At 45.8% G+C, this 19,660-nt stretch overlaps 1 protein-coding gene across 1 annotated transcript in view; it reads left to right on the forward strand.

Moving 5' to 3' along the window:
• Alpk2 (alpha kinase 2) overlaps positions 1–19,447 on the forward strand; it is a 117,087-nt gene extending 97,640 nt beyond the window's left edge. Inside the window, exons 12-13 of the mRNA XM_026393171.2 lie at positions 3,103–3,151; positions 18,580–19,447. Of these exons, the coding sequence (XP_026248956.2) occupies positions 3,103–3,151; positions 18,580–18,787 (257 nt within the window). The 3' untranslated portion in view covers positions 18,788–19,447. The remainder of the gene's footprint in view (positions 1–3,102; positions 3,152–18,579) is intronic.
• Positions 19,448–19,660: the final 213 nt, after the last annotated feature.

Below are 19,660 nucleotides of genomic sequence, written 5' to 3' on the forward strand. Positions count from 1 at the left end.
AATTTATGGTGAGCCATAACCATTCAGTCTTTGAAGAGCGTTGGCTGCCACACGCTCACACACCAGAAACATTGTCTTAACGGTTATTCATGCTAGTTAGACTCTGTTGGTCTAGTTGTTGCCTCCCCAACCCCCCACCAACTTTCCTCCTTCAGAGTTTATTTTGCATTAAATAGAGTTTGTCTACTGAAAAACAATGCCCTGGAGCTTCATGCACAGTTAGTTTTGCTTCTAGGCACTAGTAAACAACTATAGTGGAATATTACATCTCTTTGTAAATGATGTGTGCAGTTAAATGTGCTCGCATGGAATTTCATAATGGTGTCTACTTACTTTGCTGCTGGGAAAAAAATGTTTTTATTGTCACTACCAATGTGGCATGAAATAACACATCCATTCTCTAAGTAATATCTCCCCCTTCTTATAATTTTACTGGGACATTGGAACTAGAATTAAAGCAAACCCCCAAATCAATCATCCTCTTCTTGAACTCTTAAAAGTTATTCCATCCCTTGGTGCACTGAGTTGTTTATAGGATTGTGCTGGGGCCTGCAGGTTTGTGGGGTTAAAGTGGGTCTGTGATTTGGAACCAAGACCTGGCTCTCTGGTAAGATCATTAGGCCTTCTAAGGAGCCAGAAAGACCCAAGAACTCAAATTCTGGATAATAGACTCCTGGTGCTGCCAATTTCCTTCCTTCCAACAGAAACAACCTGTAGGTCACTATTATCCACAGCTCAGTTTAATAGTTGCACACTGGAATTTAATTCATTGTTCTCTAGTGATTGTTAATAACCTTGGTTGAATTGATGACAAATTATTAAACCCAGAGAGAGAAGTTTCTTTTTAAAGATTATATTCTATTTTTCTAAACTGAAAATGACAGTTGGTAATTATGAGAAGGGAGAACAATTCTCCAAGTTCAAGGACTTTTGCCAAATGACTTTAAAAATTAGACTTTTGTGCAACTTAGAGCTGTGATTTTTAAGTATACTTTCCATAAAACAAGATGGCCAAAGAGGGCTTTTGCAATTTGATATCTTAAAAAAACCCAACAGTCCCCATACTAAAAGCATGTTGAGTATTCTTACATATGTTTAAGTGGTTAGCAGCTTTCAGAGAATGAGATAAATTAGTTACCAACTGTGAAAGAGGCTTTTAAAATGCTCGCTGGCACCCCCAAAGTGCCATGTCTAATTTAGCTCACAGGTGCACTCCAGAAAAGCCCGGCTCATTGCTTCCGTCTGACTAACCAGTCTGAAAAGCAGCATGTCCCATGGTTTGACGTGCTTCAAGCAGACACTGCCGAATCAGAGCGTTAACCCTTCAAACTTTCCTTTCCTGGGCCTCTGGGATGGAGAACCCTAGAACTAGATTGTCATCAGATACGATCCTCAGGGTTGGCTTTGTGGGAGACGCTCGTTCCTTCTTGCACAGCCCAGACTGGTTTCTAGGCTGCCTGGCCTTCTTGTGGCCAGGTCATCAGCTGGTGGTGGGGAGACTGGTCCTTAGAGCCTGGCCCATATAGAACCAGAGTCAGAGGTGAGAGAGGAGAGGAGAAGACCCCCACCTGTCATACAGCAGGTCAGATGCTGATGGGGTGGCATTTTGGATGCTATGCCCTGTGATAAAACTAGATCACATAGGTGGGGTCCATTGGGTTGGGGCAGGAGCCACCCTGGAAAGACAGGAAAAGAATGGGTACTTGGTTAGGGGGGAAATATGTTAGAAAGGCCCCGGTGCTTCTACACTCTGAGCCTCAGAGAGATGTTCTCTCTTCCTGCTAGAACAGGGAGAGGTAACAGATGCAGGATGAGGTGGGGCAGAGTGAGCAAGGGGGTTGCTTCAGTCAGATATTGAGAGTCGGTGACCAAAAGGCCTGACAGAGCAACATGGAGGAGGAAAAGTCTCTTTTGGCCCACAGTTTCTAAGGTTCAGTCCAGGGTCCGCTGACTCCACAGCTCTGGGCCCTGAGGGGAGGCAGAATATCCTAGCAGAAGGGCCTGGCAGAGAAAAGCAGCTCAGGACAGAACAACCAGGAGGCAGAGAGAGAGAAGCTCGGCTCAAAATATAAACCCCAGAGACAGGCCCTCTATGACCTACTTCCTCCAGCCACACCCAGTTCATCTATATCAGTGGATTATTCCACTGATTAGATCTCATAATCTAATTATTTCACTTCTGAAAATTCTTGCATTGTCTCACAAACCTCATACCTAAACCATAACAGGTGATTCTTCTGCTGCAGAAAGTCAGGCTCTTGCCCTCCTCACGGTGGAAGGCAACAGACTGTCCATTCTCCTTGCATTACTGGCTACTCTTCCAGCTGCCACTGTTGTGTGTTTGGGATTCTACCATAAACACCTATGGCTCTCTGCTGAGCTGGTAGCTCAGGTAGCTGTTTAATAGTTTGGGGTTTGGTACCCTCCCTGCCAACCAACCACAGTTCAATGGACAGAGGTTAGGGCAAGTGCCAAAGGGGCAGACCATGGATCCCAAATGTCAGCATGCCCAGGCCACTATTTAAAAGACTGGAACCTTGTGCCTAAAGCCAATCCAGACAATCTTCAGCTGTGGATGGGAAACCATGTTCTTGGAAATGGGAACATGGTTTGGCTTTGAGCTGAGCAGATGTCACCTTGAACTTTCTCACTGTTGACTTTGACACAGCCACAGCCCATGACTGTTCCTCCTTCCATTGTGTAAGGGTTTCCACTTTCAATGAGGAATTAGGAACCAGAAGGAAGCCCAGGTCAGAGTATTTCTGGGGAGGAGGCTCACGGAAGGACACAGACTTCAGATGCATCAGAGAGCAGCTGAGCCTCCTCCATCCCAGGGGTGAGACGCCTGAGCCAGGCAAAACTTGAGTCACAGGCACTGATGCATCAGGGGTCTGCCTTCCCCATTGCACCCCCTGAGGTAGGGTGCACGTCGAAAGGCTGTCAGTCTCTGGGCCTCTGGGGGTGGAAACCAGGAGGAATTGTGTACATTTCTGCAGGAAGAGAGGTGACATGGGAGCTCTCTACCCCTTCCCTGAGTGGATCCCTGATCCTTTCTGAGTATCCCTGAGTAACTCAAACTGTCCTTGCTCTCTCTTCCCATAGGTGTAGGAATGAAGTTAACTGACGTTGGCATAGCAACACTGGCTAAAGGGTGAGTAAGATATAAAATGGAGAGCATGTCATTAACACAAGGCCTCCAAACACCTTCCGGGCAAACACTGTGAGGCTGATGTGGGCAGAGTGGATTTCTGGTCCTCACTGTGGGTGACAAATGTTCTTGGGATGAATTCAATTCACTTCCCTCACTTACATAAAATATTTATGGACTTTGTTCTTGCAGGGAAACACATTTGTTTCCTAACTTTGAAACAAACAAGATATTTTGCAAACACATTTCTAGATTAATCACTCACAGGGATGTCATGGAGGGATATGTGCCAGCATTGTTTTGGGGGGATGTCTTTTAACTATGAATATTCCATTTTTATACATCTAATATCTTCACTTTTAAAAGCTCCTTGAAGGAATATATACATATGTAATATGTATATATGTGTGTGTGTGTGTATATATATATATATTTTGCAGTTGAGCATAGTAAATTCAATTTGTATATTTTTAATCAAGTTATTTCTCCAAAACTACTGTAGACACTCACAGACACTAGGATGATTATTGCAGGAGCCAATGGCTGCCAAAGAGCTGTTGTTGATTGTGGTTTTGTTTCCCTAATTTATTTATTCATGTATTTTCTTTTTTATTGGTGCATTACAATCATTCATAATAGTGAAATACATCATTATATATTTGTACATGCACAATATATTATAATTTGGTCAATTTCATTCTCTAGTAGCTCTCCTTTCCTTCCTCCCCCTGCCCCCAAACCTGATCCTTTTTCTCTACTCTACTGGTTTCTCTTCTATTTTTCATGAGATTCCTTCACTTTTCCCCCCTTTTTTTCTCTAGCTTCCACATGAGAGAAAACATGACCTTTGACCTTTTGAGTTTAGCTTTTTTCACTTAACATAATGCTTTCAAGTTCCATCCATTTTCCTGCAAATGACATAATTTCATTCTTCTTTATGGCTAAGTAGAACTCCATTGAGTATATATAGTGTGTTTTCTTTATCCATATGCCACATTATCTATTTATCTATTGACAGATACCTAGGCTGGTTCCATAATGTGACTATTGTGAATTGTGTTGCTGTAAACATGGATAAGCATGTAATGCTGTAGCATAATGACTTTAATTGTTTAGGACAAATACCAAGGACTGCTATAGCTACGTTATTTGGTGGTTTCATTCCTAGTTTTTCGAGGAACTTCCATATTGATTTCCATAGTGGTCGTACTAATTTGCAATCCCACCAACAGTGTAAACATGTTCCTTTCTAACATATCTCCTCCAGCATTTGTTATTGTTTGTGTTTTTGATGGCTGCCATTCTAACTGGAGTGAGATGAAGTTTTAGTGTAGTTTTGATTTTTAAGTCCCCAATGGCTAGATGTTGAACATCTTTTCATGTATTTGTTGGCCATTTGTATTTCTTCTTTGGAGAAGTGTCTGTTTAGTTCATTTGCCCATTTAATTTAGTGTAGTGTTGCTTTGCTCAGTTGCCAGCACAGATGATACTACAAGAACTTTCTGCCAGCGAATCATCTAAACAACTGTCCCTTCCCTCTGCTTCACTTGACCCTTACTGAGGACCAAGCTGGCTGTTTGTGGTTCTTGGTGAGAATGAAATTCTGTTGGAGTGGCCAGTGCCTTTGACTGCTCTTTAAGACCCTCTGCAAGAAGGAGAAGAGACAAATGGCTTTTGGAGGGTCTGACCTCTGTTTTAAACATGCAGGTTTATTATTGATTAGGTATGGTGAGGCCAATGGGTAGGATTTGACTGTGGTCGAAAACTAGTTTGTTGCTCACAGTTTCCAGGAGAAGGGTGCATACTACACCATGGAGGGCCACATGTAGAAGCACAGGGGCAGTAAGGACGCAGAGGAAGTAAGGGGAGACATGGGTAAGAATCTTCTTCTTATTATTTTTTTAGATTGGACAAAGTTGGCTAAGCAGGGCTTTGAAAGTTTTCAATGGGCTTGGGCGACACAGGTATTGTCCCTCATTATCTGGTACCTGTCCTTCGGTGATAAAGGCAGGTGGATGGTGCTCTGAGTGTTAAAGCTGATGGAGCAGGTGGTGGGCTTGGGCTATGGATCAGTTGGTTTGTATATGAAAGTGCTCTGGAAAAGAGTCACTTACTATCTTCAGGGAGTGGCTAGCCCTAACAGGGGCTGTCTTTCTAGAGCTAGTAAGCATCATAAATACAAAACAATAAGATGGTGTGATGAATACACATTGACTATGGGTACTCCCATGGTTGGGGATGACAAGAGCTTTCTGCATATTTCAGACCATCAACATCAGCAATGTGCTAACCACTATGTTAATTTTCAGCTTTCATGAAGGATGGAGAAAAGCAGAGGGATTGATTCAAAGAAGTGGAAAGGGACCCTTCTTTCTTTTAACCTCTAGATCAGTAGGTCTGATTCATAAGTGCACAGAGCTTCTGGTTTGGCCTCAGAACCAAGTTGCAGTTTGGATATTTTTCCCTGGTGAGGTTCCTTCTGAAAACCTGCTCAGTGAGGTTTTATGTTAGATTTATGTCCTGCACTCCCCCAACCCTGGCAGAGCAGACCAGAGTCCTGGCTGCCATACCCTTCAGAGAGTGTGGTCATGGCCTTGGGCTTGTAAATGGAACAAGTCTGGAGGGTTATGATGTGAAGTAGTTCAACTCTGGGCTTGGCCACCTACCTCCATTTTTCCTGGGTAACCTTGCTCTTGGCATGGAAGGTGTTCGTCTCTCCTGCTGAATGAAGAGGAATCCCAGTGTCCCCAGAACAGAATCGTTGTATCTGATGTCCTTGCTTTCCATCCACTCTAGCACTGTCCTGAAATTGTTCACATTTTAAAGGCAAATTCAGTGGTACCCTATTTATGAAAGTCACTGGTCCCAAGGGGAATTTCCCCAAAGGAGCTTTTCTTTAAATCTCCATGTTCTCTGCAGCACGTGGAAAATACCCTCATTGGCCAGACCTGGTTTGAGCCCTGGCTTCTCATCATTCCAGCTGTGTGGAATGTGACATTACCTTCTGGAAGGCACTCGTCTGCAGAATGGGGACATTCAGGCTTGCCCTAGGGGTTCTCCAGCTAATCAACATCTAGACCCTGAAGCTCAGTGTAATCTAGATAAATATTAATTTTATTTCCCCTCTAATTCCTCAGCCTGACACCAGTGCAGGCAAATGAATACCATTATTTAGAACAACTTCCTATCAAAACAAAGCAGAAAACTGTCCCAGAGTTCCCCCGACTAGGATGAACCTAAGAGCGTGATGATTTAAGACATCTTTCCAAAGCACATCAGCAGTTTCCAGGAACCCAGACCATTTGAGAGCTTCAAGTGGCACATTTTCCCCGCTCCTAATTTAAAAAGAAACCCAAGCCTTTGGTTTTGTTCTCAGCTTTAATGTGACTTATCTGGCCTGGGACAGCTGCCCGAGACCCATTAGAAGCAGGATGACTGGAGCCCAGGGAGAAATACTGCCTGTAAAGTGTTACTTACTGTCTTCCCACCCACGGAGAGGTCTGAGGGACTGGCAGAGATGGGGGAGAAGGGACTGCTGAAGTGTTTGAGAGCTTTGAAAGGAATATTAGATCATCTTGCCTGTTTTTAAAAAAAAACTTTTTAAACGTTTCAAGAAAAGTTACAATTTTTTTTTTAATGCCACAGATTTCTTTCTCCCCACAAAACTATCTTAGAAGCCTGTTTTTCTTTAAAAACTGATAAAAGCAGGGTACTCCTCTAGGATTGGTTGAGAGGCCCCTTGACAAGTTCCTCAGAGCCCCTGTGCTTGCAATGAAATCCGGTGGCCACGCCCACTGGCAGCACTTCCCTGGTGAAGAGGGGTAGGGCAGGTGCCCCTTACAGGGAAGAGGTAAGCAAGGAGCATCTGAGGTGAAGGGGCAGATTCCCAGTGCTGGGAGGCAAGATTTGAAGCAATTCTCCAAAGAAAGCCAAATCCACGAAATGGTCCAAAAACAATGACTACAGATTTGGAAAGGGTTTAAGTTCAAAGGCACTTTGAAGACAGGATGAGAAATGTCCTAGTGGGATGCCAGTGCACAGGGGAAAGACAGAGAAGAGAATGGCAGACTGCAGAGGGCTTCCAGAGAGTGCAGGAGAGGAGATGGGTGAATAAGGACCAGGCAAGCATGTTCTAGTGAGCTTAGTTTAGAAAGGGGGAGCTGCTAGTTCTATGGAGTTCTATGGAAGGTTGGTGTGTGGCCTCTGCTGCGTGGACCCGTCACAAGTAACAGAGCTCTGTGTCAAAGAAAATATTCCCTATGTATCTGCACCACATCTCTAGCAGACCCCCCAATAAATGCAACCTGCCTTGTTCTCTTGTTTAATGAAGTCCAAGGTTGTGATGCTATTTGGGGTGTAAATAAGCTACTTATCATCTCACAAAGAAAACAGGGACCTGCCATGACTTGCTCATTTTAATTCAACTTTACTAGGTAGTATGATCTTTAAGACAGACACCTGTCGTATTTCTCCTGGGATCGGGAGATAATGTTCGTGTCCAGAGGCACATCACCTCTATCTGACACCCTTCATCTTTTGGCAGTGTTGAGTACAAAAGTTTCAAGTAACACAGTGTGACTGTTTTGACACCCACTAATCCATTTTCCACCTACACCTATGATACTAACTGGACCTTTTAATGTGCTTCTGATTTGAAATTGCTCAGCCACCTACAGTACTTTAAGGGAAACAAGGGGAACTTCCTGGTAACTTGAAAACCTACCCTAACCAGCCCCACACCATTTTAAAGCAACGAGGAGGCGAGCAAACACACACAGGTCAGAGGGGACTTTGCAAAACCCAGTGCTTGAGATCTGGGGAGAAGGTGGAAGAGGGACTCAGCCACCAGAGGGCAGCAGAGCCAATATTTTGCCCTCCATAGTCTCCAAACAAAACAATAACAAACAAAAACAAAAAGTGAAAAAACCCAGCCAGTTTCATATTGCTGGGTTGAGTAAAACAAAGAGCACCCCTCTAAGCAGAATTCTTCCCAGTCAGTAAGCAATGACCAAAAGAAGATGGACAAGAATAGCCACCAAGGACGCCCCTCTGTGTGGCCACCAGCCAGCGCTTGGGACTTTCTAGCCTTGGAAGAAAAACTGGATGAAGCTTAAGGATGTGTGGTGAGTGTCAGGTGTCCCTGACATGGAAAGACATTCAGGAGGCCTGGACAGAATCGAGAAAGGCACAGGGGAGGTGACAGAGGCCCACATATCAAGGTAGACACACCTGGGGTCAGTTGTTTTGAGAAGGCAGGCTCTACTGGCCTCTGCCTGCCCCGTTCTGGTCCTCCCAGTGATGAAAGGGAGGGAAGGTTCCGACAGAGGTTCACATTCACAGGCCAGAGTTCCACCCAGGGCCAGGTAGCCTGCTGTGAGCCCTTGAGCGAATGGCGGGGATAAAAGCCCCCCAACTGCTTCACCCAGTGCAAGCCACCAGCATATGGGAGAGGAAAGGCCTACACTGACTTGCAGAGGGGAAGACAAGGAGTGTCATTTTCAAGGTCACACCCTTACAAAGGCTCTGGTGAGAGGGGGGTGGTGCTGGGCAGACTAGTGAAAGCTCTGCATGAAGGTGCCAGTTGAGGCTGCAAGAGACTCACAGATGGCTTCTTGTCATTTGACATATGGTTTCAGAGACAAAGCTGAACAGAAAGAACATCTAGAGGGAAGACTGAGGTCTCCAGATTGCCCCTTGCAAACAGGCTGGGAGACAGTAGGAGGGAGCTGAGAGGAGGGCACAGGGGCGGCTGAGCAGATAGGACTGGGTGAAGACCAAGGATGTTAAAAAACAAAACAAAACATTCGAGTGCCTTTGGAACAGTCAAAGCCAAGTGCAATGGGGCAGGGTGGGGGAGCCAGGTGACAGGGATCAAAGAGGAAGGTGCTTCTAGGAGGGGTGGACTCAATACATCTGTCACTAGAGGAAAGGGCTATAAAAGGAGGTGGTGTGTGTGTGTGTGTGTGTGTGTGTGTGTGTGTGTGTGTGTGTAAGGGAGTCAGACACTTGCTGGGAACAAAAGGGCGGAGCTCTGGAGAGGAAAGAAGGGGACTAATGGAGTGGTCAGGGAGACTGGAGTGGCCAGTCTCCCTGAGGACTTTGGAACTTGTCAGTAAGGAAGGCCAGGCATCGGCGTTGTCCAGCCAGCCACACCCTGGAAATGTGGCCTTGTCCCCCACCCTTACCCTGTCCAGGCGTCAGCCAGGTGCTCTCCTGAGGGGTGCCATCTCCAGCAGTCTGTGTCTGAGGGACTCCAGCACCCTCCTCCCTGGCCCTCCCTGGCCCTCCCTGGCCCTCGCTGTCTGTGGCCCTAGAGGCTCCCTGCTGCAGGTGGAAGGAGGGTGACCTTGGGAACCAGCACCCGGGGCTTGGAACAATGGATGACCCTCAGACTGCTTATTTGAGGGTTGTCTCCCCTCCATTGTCCCCTCCTTGGCTCTTTGCCTCAGTTCCAGTTTCAGCTTCAGACAAGGAGTGGACTCTCTGCTTCTTGCATATTCACAGGGACAGAACACGTGCCACGACAAGAGTGGGCTGATGACTGCCTTCCCCCTCCTGGGGGCCCTCTCTGCTCTTCTTCCTCAAGGCTCCATCATAGAGCTCCCCTTGGGCTGGGGGTGCTCCAGCAGCAACAAGAACAGGAGCCCTGCTGGGTGCTGGGATATTCTAGGATGTTCTCACCAGCGGGCAGGGTGCCCCTTCCTCCTTTGTTTCTGCAAAAGGAGGAAACTCACAGTGTTCTGCTTTTTTTTTTCCAGCTGGGTAGCTGAGGGAAGAAAGGACCAGCGATGGTTTCCATGGAGGCAGCCCAGGCTGTGGCTTAGACTGAGGCCGAGGGAGGAGCCGTGGATGATGAGGGCAGAGAGTGGGCAGGAGCTGGCGACAGGGAGCTGTGAGCCCAGGTTTTGTACTAAGGAAGATGGAACATTCCAGCACTTGCTTGACCTTGATCTGATTCACACTCTAGGTGACCATGGGAGAACCCACTGTCCAGATGAGGCAGGAAGCCAGGGCCAAACACTAAGAGCCTCCTTGACAGGCCAGGGAGGGATGGTGGGACCGGAACTGGTATCTGTCTTAGTCAGCTTTTTTCACCACTGTGACTAAAACACTGACAAGAACAACATAAAGAGGCAAAGTTTATCTTGGCTCATGCTTTCAGAAGTTCAGTCTAACCAGGTGTGGCGGTGCACACCTTGTATACCTAGAAGCTCAGGAAGCTGAGGCAGGAGGATGACAAGTTCAAAGCCAGCCTCAGCCACTTAGCAACTTGGTGAGACCCTGTCTCAAAATAAAAAATAAAAAGGGCTGGGGATGTGGCTCAGTGGTTAAGTACCCCTGGGTTCAATAACTGATACAAAAAAAATAAATAAATAAAAAGAGAGTTCAGTCTACAGTTAACTGACCCTACAGCTCTAGGCTGGAGGTGGTGTGGCAGAACATCATGGCAGAAGGGTGTGGCGGAGGAAGGCAGCTCAAGACACAGCAGTCAGGAAGCAAAGAACTCCGCTCACCAGGGACAAAATATCAACTAAAAGGCAAACCCCCATGGATCTGCTTCCCCCAGCCAGACCTTTCCTATCTACCATTACTACCCAGTTAATCCACATCAGTGGATTAATCCACTAATTAGGTCAAGGCACTTATTACTGAATCTTTTATCTATAAAAATTCTTGCATTATCTCATACATGAGCTTTTGGGGACACTTTAGATCTAAATCGTTAAAGTCCCCATGGTGTTTGTGGAGATTAGTTGCTGAAGGTCACCCGTCCAAAGAGACTCTTATAACACAACTTCTCTAGAAAACACAGATGTGGTTACATTACAATGCATTTCTCACAGAATTTACATCACAGAATTTTTTTTCAAAGCATCTGGTGGGATTCTTGCTTCTTACAACATATTTTTAGGAAGAACCAATTCACAGGGGGAAAAAATGGCTGATTCACAAGGGTCCTCCAACCTCATCCCCCCCTCAGAATGGCCGCTCTTGCTGAGGGCATGCTGTGAACTGATGGTGCTGAGCCAGATGAACCCCGAATCATGGTTCTGCTGTGAAATTTTCTCAGAATCCATGAGGAAGTGTGAAAATTTGTATCTTCTAGGGTCCTACAGCAGTTCATCACAGAATACTATCATTACCAGTTGGTGTGTCTGTCTGCCTTGCAAGATGGCAGTGTCTGGGAAAGAGCCACATGGCTCAATGATCCCCTCTAGTAACCCTATAGTGTCTGACATATAGTTGGTGCCTGTTTAATGAAGGAGTGAATCAATATACATGAAGAAATGAAAGGTATTGATGGAATTTCAGGAATTACTAGATGTTTTCAGAGTGGGAGACCTCTCTCATCTTTCTCCTTATATTATAAGTGACAATCTGTCCTACAATGCACAAATCCAGCTCTGGCTTTATCCTACACACACACACACACACACACACACACACACACAATGTTAGTTAACTTTCTGTTACTATAACAAAATACCTGAGATAATCAACTCAAACAGAGGAAAAGTCATTTTGGCTCAGTTTTGTAAATTTCAGGCCATGGTTGATGGCCTCTGGGCCTGTGGTGAGGCAGAATATTATGGTGGGAGTGTGTGGCAGAGAAGATGCTCACCTCCTAACAGCTGGGGAGCAAAGAGAGACAGGAAGGGATGAGGTTCCAACACCTACTTCCAGGGCTGTCCCCAATGAACTAATATCTTTCCTTTAGGCCCCACCTCTTAATGGTTCCACAACCTCCCAATAGTACCATGGACTAGGGGCCAAACCTATAACACACAGGATTTGGAGGGACATTCTAGACCCAAAGTATATTGTGTATGTACACACACACACACACACACACACACACACACACACACCAAAGTTGGGCTTTGTTTTACCTAACCTGCTCCCTCAAATGGAATTCCTTGCCCTTGTAGCCATTTCCTATATATTAAATTTTTTTTTCCAGAAAGGATATGAACTAAAACTGTTTTAAACAGCTTCCAGCTTGTTTCTAAAAGGTTATTGACTTATGGGGGCCTTCTATATAGATTTTTCTTGCCTTATTTAATTTTCTGAAAGTGAGCCCTTTATGAATCCATTCAGGAACGTTGCTTTCTTCATCATGGCCAGAATCGAGCAGCTCTGCAGCCGGCTCTCGCCCCTCCCACTCTGGCTGTGTGTGAAGGCAATTCCTTGCAATAGGAAGCCTGGAACAAACCAACGGGGGTAAAGCCAGCTGCAAGGTCCAGTGGTGCTGTTTGTGAGTCTGCAAGTCTGAGCCATCCTTTATCAGGGTGAGAAGAGAGAAAAATCACTTTCCAGCAAGAAATGGTCTCACACAGTATCTAACACAAAGCAAGTGTCAACCCTTGGTTGAGTGAGCACAGGACTGTGGAAACAGGCACCTACCTACCTCTTCCTCAAGTGGAACATCAGTGTGACTTGATTATGTTGTCTGATGCCAGCTGCAAGTTGTGCCTGTGTCCTGCTTTAAATGTAAAGACCTTTTTTCCAAGGTCAAGTGGGAATGATTTGAGATCCCTCAAGACTTTGAGTAGTTTCTGTCCTTGTGACTCAAAGTGAGGCCCTGGGTCACTCTGAGCTTGTTAGCAATGCAAAACTTCAAACCCGCACTGGATTCAGACCAGCATTTTAACAAGATCTCTGGGTAATCTGCACCACTCTCAGCTGGGCATACATTTATTGTTCTACTGCAGGGGTTCTGAGAGGATGGCTAGTTAAACAAACAAATAGAGGTGGGTTAGGAAATGATGCTAATCAGAGGTTAAAGATAGTTAAACTTAGTCCAATTCAGCAGAGCTAAGGTTTCTAAAAATGGCAATATATGGGGAAAAAAATTCAAAATCCACACTCTTCAATTCATTGTATTAGATTCTTAAGTTTAAAGGCTTAACTTGTTAGGAATGTATGGTCTTGTAGTTCCGGAGGGTAGAAGTCTGAAAGCAAGGTGTTGGCAGGGCTGGTTCCTTCTGGAGGGGTGAGGAAGAGCTGTTCCTTCCTGTTCCCAGCCTCTGATGGGTACCCAGTCCTCAGTGTTCCTTGGCTTGTAGGCGCATCATCTCTGCCTCACACGTCATGTGGCCTTCTCCTCATGTGCCTCTATCCTTTCTGGTACAGGTGCCAGTCTTACTGGATTAAGGGCCCTGCCTATTCCAGGATGACTTCATATGAAGTCATGACATCTGCAACATTATTTCTAGATAAGAGCACACTCTGAGCTTCTGGAAAGTACGTGACTTTGGGGGATGCCATTCAACCCCGTAATCTATCCAGCAAGAAAAACAGTGTGCATTTCTGCAGTGATGGCCATGTAACAGAGCTGTCATGATTGTCCAGATCTGTGGTCACCTCCAATCCCGAGGGCAGCAGATGGCATGTGTGGCGTGCAAAGTGGGCCCCAGGCAGGAGGACTGTGTTTCCCATTGCTTGGGTAGATGAGAGCTTGCCGAACTTGAACTTTGAATAAATCCGGGGTTAACTGGCCTAGAAACATTAGAACCTCACTCTGTTTTTCTCCCAGGCAAGCATGGCAATGGCTGCTGCTTTGAGAGAACCATAGGTCAAAGCAGAGGCCCAACCTCTTGGCTGAGGCAGAGATGAAGTGAAGGAGAAAGAGTCTCAATTCTGTAGATGCTGGGAAGCAAACACCAAAACCCCAAACAAACAAATCCACAAAAGCTGTGAGACAGAAGTTTGCTGTTACCCGAGAGGCCAAATGGAAAGTCCAACATTACAAGGGGAAGACACTGGCTTGGATGTAGTTTGAGTGTGTCCCCCAAAGGTTCACCTTTTTGAAAAGTGGTCTCTAGTGTGGTGGTGTTGAGAAGGTGGGATCCTTAAGAGACAGGGCCTAGGGAAGGTGATTAGGTTGTGGACGCATGGCCCTATTAATGCTGGTCTCATGGAATAAGTTAGTTCTCATGATAGTGGGTTGTTATATAGGAAGGCCACCCCACATACTTGGCCCCTTCAAAACACAACCATTTCCCCTTCAACTTCCCTATATTATAATATAATGCAGCCAGGAGATCCTTATCAGGATGCCAATGCCATGTATGAATCCTCTGTCCACCAGAATCATCAACCAAATCAATCTCTTTTCTTTATAAAGTATCCAGCCTCAGGTTTTTGTTATAGCAACAGAAAACAGACTACTATAGAGAAAGAAAGAAATGTACTGAAATGGATATAAAAACCCACCCTGGGCAAAACTAAGTATCTGAGAATGAAGCTGGGATCCATTCATTTGTGTCTTGAATATTAATAGAAAAATCCTGCCCTGGATAGGAGTCCTGGGTATATAACACAATGTCCTGGGAAAGGTCATGGTCTGTGGAGGCACCACTAATTACATGGAAAATCTAGGAAGATGCAGGGACAAGATTGGAGGAATTCCTTTTTGTCGCACGGAGCCCAGAGGGCTCCAGAGAGATTATACTCCATCTGGGACTCACAGTGAATTAGATGCTGGGAGAGGGAAGGGCTGCCTTGGCCCTTGGGCCTTACTGTACCCATACAGAGTCATCTACAGTCAACCCTGAGTTGAATCTCTGCTGTCTGCTATTAGCATTCTCTGAAGATCTAAGGCAAAAGTTTAAGCAGAGGAAAAGGAAGGAGCTGGATTCCTGGAAGAGATCTGTGCTTCTCTGGGCTACCCAGAAGTCATGCTCCTCTGAGCAAACTCTGCTCTTTCCATTCCAGAGCTGAAACCATTAGATAAGGGCCCGCTTGTTACCCAGCATTAGCACCTAGTCACAAGGCAGTGCTTAAGGAGGAAGCCGTGACCTTTCTGGGAGGCCACAGCATAAAGTAGTTGCTTTGCTTTTTTGCAGAGATGAGATGTTTGAAGGTTTAAAAGCCCCAAGCAGTCCTGACATGAGTGACCAGGACTTATTTTTGATGTGCTTGAACCAGGAGGCTGTTGCTGTCCATAACATTCCCAGCTTGTCTGAGATGTTTGGGAATTGGTGAGAAGCAATTAGGCCTCTGCAGAAGGGAAGAGGCTACCATGGTGTCTGACAAGCAGGCTCAGCTGGCCTCGTGTGTCCCCAGGGCGTGCTCAGGAAGAGCAGAAGGGCTGGCATTTCGACCTTTTCTGGGAATCTCCTACAGAGAAAGATAGAGATGTAAAAATGACATGCTTACAGGAGAATTTTCCCTACTCTGCTAGATTCAACTCCTGTCTTTGTTTGACTTTTTTTTCCCCCAACAAATGAACTTGACTTATAGAGGGCACGTCATTTTTCAGAAAGAAATGGACTATGGGCTCCCCAGGGCAGAGCACGCCCTAGTAGGGAGGAGGAGAGGGCAGGCAGGATTCATAGCAAGCACGTCAGGATGGAACTGTAGCTCTAGAAAGGAAAGAGCTTTCACACCTAAAGGGCAGCTTGGATGGTAGGAGAGGAGCACAGTTCCACCCCGCTTCATTCCAGCTGTGTGGACACCGTCTTCATACCAGCCATCGCATCTACATCGTGCCAGGGTTGCAGACTTCTTCTTACCAATTTGTGTCTGGTTCTGGTAGTTAGAAATGGCCTGAACTCTCACCCCAGCAGAGCTAGCCTTATGGTTCTGCCAGCCATGTGCTAGCACGAGGCCCCCATGCAGAAGGGTTCTGCGTTTGGATTAATGCTCTGTTGTTTTTCTCCTGGAATTTTTCATATTTTTGAACAGGAAATTCATCTTTTCATTTTGCCCTGCGCCCTGAAAATTATGTCAATGGCCCTGTATAAATGTTGTCAATGGCCAGGCACACCCTGTTTCTCTCCTTTCCTCTGAAAATCCCTCATTCTCCAGTCTCAACTTCAACATCCCTTCACAGGGAGATCCCAGCAGCTGCACCGCTTATAATAGTGATGATTATAAGAAGGCCAATAGCAACTGAATCTTCTCTATGTGTCATGTACTTAGCTAGGTGGGGTTTTTTGTGCATTATAATTATATGTAATAGTGGGATTTATGGTTACATATTTATACATGCACACAATATAACAACACAATTTGGGTCAATATTGTTCCTCAGTATTTCCCCCCACCCTCCCTTTTCCTCTTCCCTTGGTTGTTCCTCCTCCTCCTCCTCCCCCTCCTCCTCCTCTTCCTCTTCTTCCTCCTCCCCTCCCCCTCCTCCTCTCATAAGATTCCCCCACCTTTTTTTTATTTTATTTTTTCTCTCTAGCTTCCACATAGAAGAGAAAACATATGACTTTCATTAATAACATTCGGCTTATTTAGCTTAACATAATACTCTCAAATTCCATCCATATTCCTGCAAGTGACACAATTGCATTCTTCTATATGGCTGAATAAAACTCCATTGTGCATACATATTTCTTTATCTGTTCCACCACCTAGGCTGGTTCCATAGTTTGGCTCTGTGAATTGTGCTGCTAGAAACATGGGTATGTATATATCACTATAGTTTGATGACTTTATTCTTCAGGATAAATACCAGGAGGGGTGTAGATGGGTCATACGGTGGTTTCATTCTTAGTCTTTAGAGAAGTCTCTTTATTGATTTCCACAGAGGTTGTACTAATTTTCAATCCCACCAACAGTGTAAAGGTGTTCCTTTTTCTCTACATCCTCTCCAGCATTTATTATTGTCTGTGTTCTTGATGGCTGCCATTCTAAATGGAGTGAGATGAAATCTCAGTGTAGGTTTGACTTTCATTTCCCTAATTGTTGAACATTTTTTCATATATCTGTTGGCCATTTGGATGTCTTCTTTTGAGAAGTGCCTGTTGAGTTCCCATTTAATTGCTTATTTGCCTTTTTGGTGTTAAGTTTTTTGAGTTCTTTATATATTCTTGATATTAATTACCTATCAGATGAGTAGCTAGCAAAGATTTTTCTCCCATTCTGTAGGCTCCCTCTTCACATTCTTAATTGTTTCCTCTGCTGTGTAGAAGCCTTTTAATTTGATGCCCTCCCATTTGTTCATTCCCTGAGCTTTGGGGTTCTGTTGAGGCAGCCGTTGAGCTGGGTGGTTTGTATGGATTCTCTCACTTCATCCTCTCAACAACCCTACGGGCTAGGTGTTACTATTTTTTCCATTTTAAAGATGAGAAAACTGATAGCAGATCAGAGAAGCTTAATGTCTTACTAAGCCAGCAGTAAGTGCTTCACCTGCATCGCATGTCACCATAATGATGTGACATCTATCTCCTTCCCTAGACAACAAGGGACATGGGGTCAGTGGCTTGCTTGTCCTCTGTAGTACCTGTCCCCTCTAGCACAGTGCTTGGTTAGGTACTATATAGAAGCTGGGGGAGGAAAGTAACTGTCCCTTCTTCATATATGTCTGTATTTTCAAGGACACAGCCCAGACACAAGACAGCAGGAGAACATTGAAAAAACTCTTTGAACAGCCACCCTGGAGTTTGTTTTTAGACCATCCTCTGTGTGTGGAGTTTCCCTGGATCGAGTGTTGGGGGCATACCAGGGAGGAGAGGGTGCTGGCCTCTGTTCTGCCCTCGTGGGTTTGCAGTGTGGGGAGGGAGAGACATTAAGCAACTCCCCTTCTGACAAGGTCAGATTGTGCGTGTCAGCGTGCTGTGATGTGGAGGTGCTCCCTTTGGAGATCCTGCAGCTGGGAATGTGACTTGGTTTTGAGGTCAGGAAGGCTTGCTAGAGGAAGCAGAATAAGTGGAGGACTGAAGACAGGAAGGAAAGAGAAGGGAGCAGGGCCATCCCTTGCAGAGGGAATGGTCTGGGCAGAGACTCTTGGGAGATACCAGCGTGGTTACTTCCAAGACTGAGAGGAGGTCAGGGGTGGGGTGGCCAGCCAGGGGCACTGCAGACAGGGTTGGAGCTTTGACTTCATCTTAACAGAAGTGGGAGTTTTAAGCAGGGGAATGGCACGACTCAAGTGTTGTAGAGGTCACTCTGGTGGCCGTGTGCAGAATGCATCAATGGACAGGGGCCAAGTGAATGCAAGATGGGCCATGCAGGTGTATGAACAGATTTCTTCTAAGTGTTTATTTATGGGTGATGCACATTGAAGTACAAATCCCTTGGGATTCAAGGGAGCTCATCTGTGGTGAGAGGAAAGACCATTTCAGGAAGGTGCCAGTCTTGGGCGAGTGTATGGCTGGTGTGCACATTCACTCTGGTTCTTCTCTAAGGGAGTGTTCCTGGAGTCAGTGCATGTGGAACACGGGGATTTTCTGGTGGCTGGCAGAGAGACATGCATGGTCACTTTCCAGCTACAAAACAGGCAGCGATACTCTGCTACCCTGAGAAATTCTGTCAAGAGCCCTGGAGGTCTAAGCTTTCAACCAGCTTTCCTGATGGATCTTGTGAATCTGCAGGTGGAGAGGGAGACTTGGGAACCTGGGAACTTGTCCAAAATGTCCTTTCTAAACTGGTGAAGTGTCCTGTTTTAAAATCCATTTCCTTTCCCCACAAACTTACAGGTACAAAGGATTTAAAGGCAACTGTTCCATGACCTTCATCGATCAGTTTAAAGCACTACACCAGTGTAACAAGTACTGCAAAATGCTGGGGCTGAAATCCCTTCAAAACAACACCCAGAAACCCAAGAGGCCAAGCATCGGGAAAAGCAAAGTTCAGGCAGCGGTGAAGAAGCCAGAGCCCAGGACCCCAGCAGAAAAGAAAACCTAGCACCCCTCAGTAGCGGGGGCCTCCAGCCAGCAGCGCACGGGCTTGGGAGTGAAAATCACCCACACAGGAGACTCCTTGCAGAGTGTATGGCCGTCCTTACTCCACCAGACTCTGCCCCAAGATGCTTCTATACCAGTCACCTGCCGTCTGCTAAAGCGATTTTGGGACAGATTTATGACCAGACTCGTGGAGAGACTACATCAGTCGTCAGCGTCAAAGGAAGTCCACTCTCCGCACACACAGCGTTGGCACCAACTTGGTGTCACGTACCTCTTTGTCTATTTGCACGTGGTTTTGTTGTCAAAGACTTGGTGCTGAGCAGGGTCCGTTCCTAGCCCCAGTGCTTCTCGTCCCTGCCCTAATCGGGGTTTCCAGACATATCTAGCTGTGATGGGAACAGGAATCATGAATGTCAAGTTGCTGCACCAGTGTCCACGATGCTGCTGCTGCTGCTGCTGTGGGTGGTGGCTTCTGGAACACAAGGCCACTTCCCACCCTTGTTCACACAGCCCCAGTGACAATTTTCTGTTTTGACAAATTCATGTTTAAACAAAAAGCGTAAGCTGCATATGTCATCTTAGACACTTGTTCTTTGGAATTTGTGCCATATTTCACATTCCCCCAGGACTTAGTCATTTAGTCATTTCCGAATAGATTTGCTGGAGCACAAAATATTCGTGTCTGTGTTTTCCCTTCTTCTTACATTGCAATTTAGGTTCCGTCACTTTCTACTCGGCTCCTTAACTGTGGTCTCCCGAAACCCGGACTGACCCACAGCGTGTTGCAGGGGAAGGCAGGTGCTGATGCTGGCCTGAGCTCACAGGGATCCTTCCCTCCCTGACTGCACGCGGTCTCCTTCCCTATGTCTTCCTA

This window comes from Urocitellus parryii, chromosome 13 (assembly GCF_045843805.1).
Source record: "Urocitellus parryii isolate mUroPar1 chromosome 13, mUroPar1.hap1, whole genome shotgun sequence".
Taxonomy (NCBI): Eukaryota; Metazoa; Chordata; class Mammalia; order Rodentia; family Sciuridae; genus Urocitellus; species Urocitellus parryii.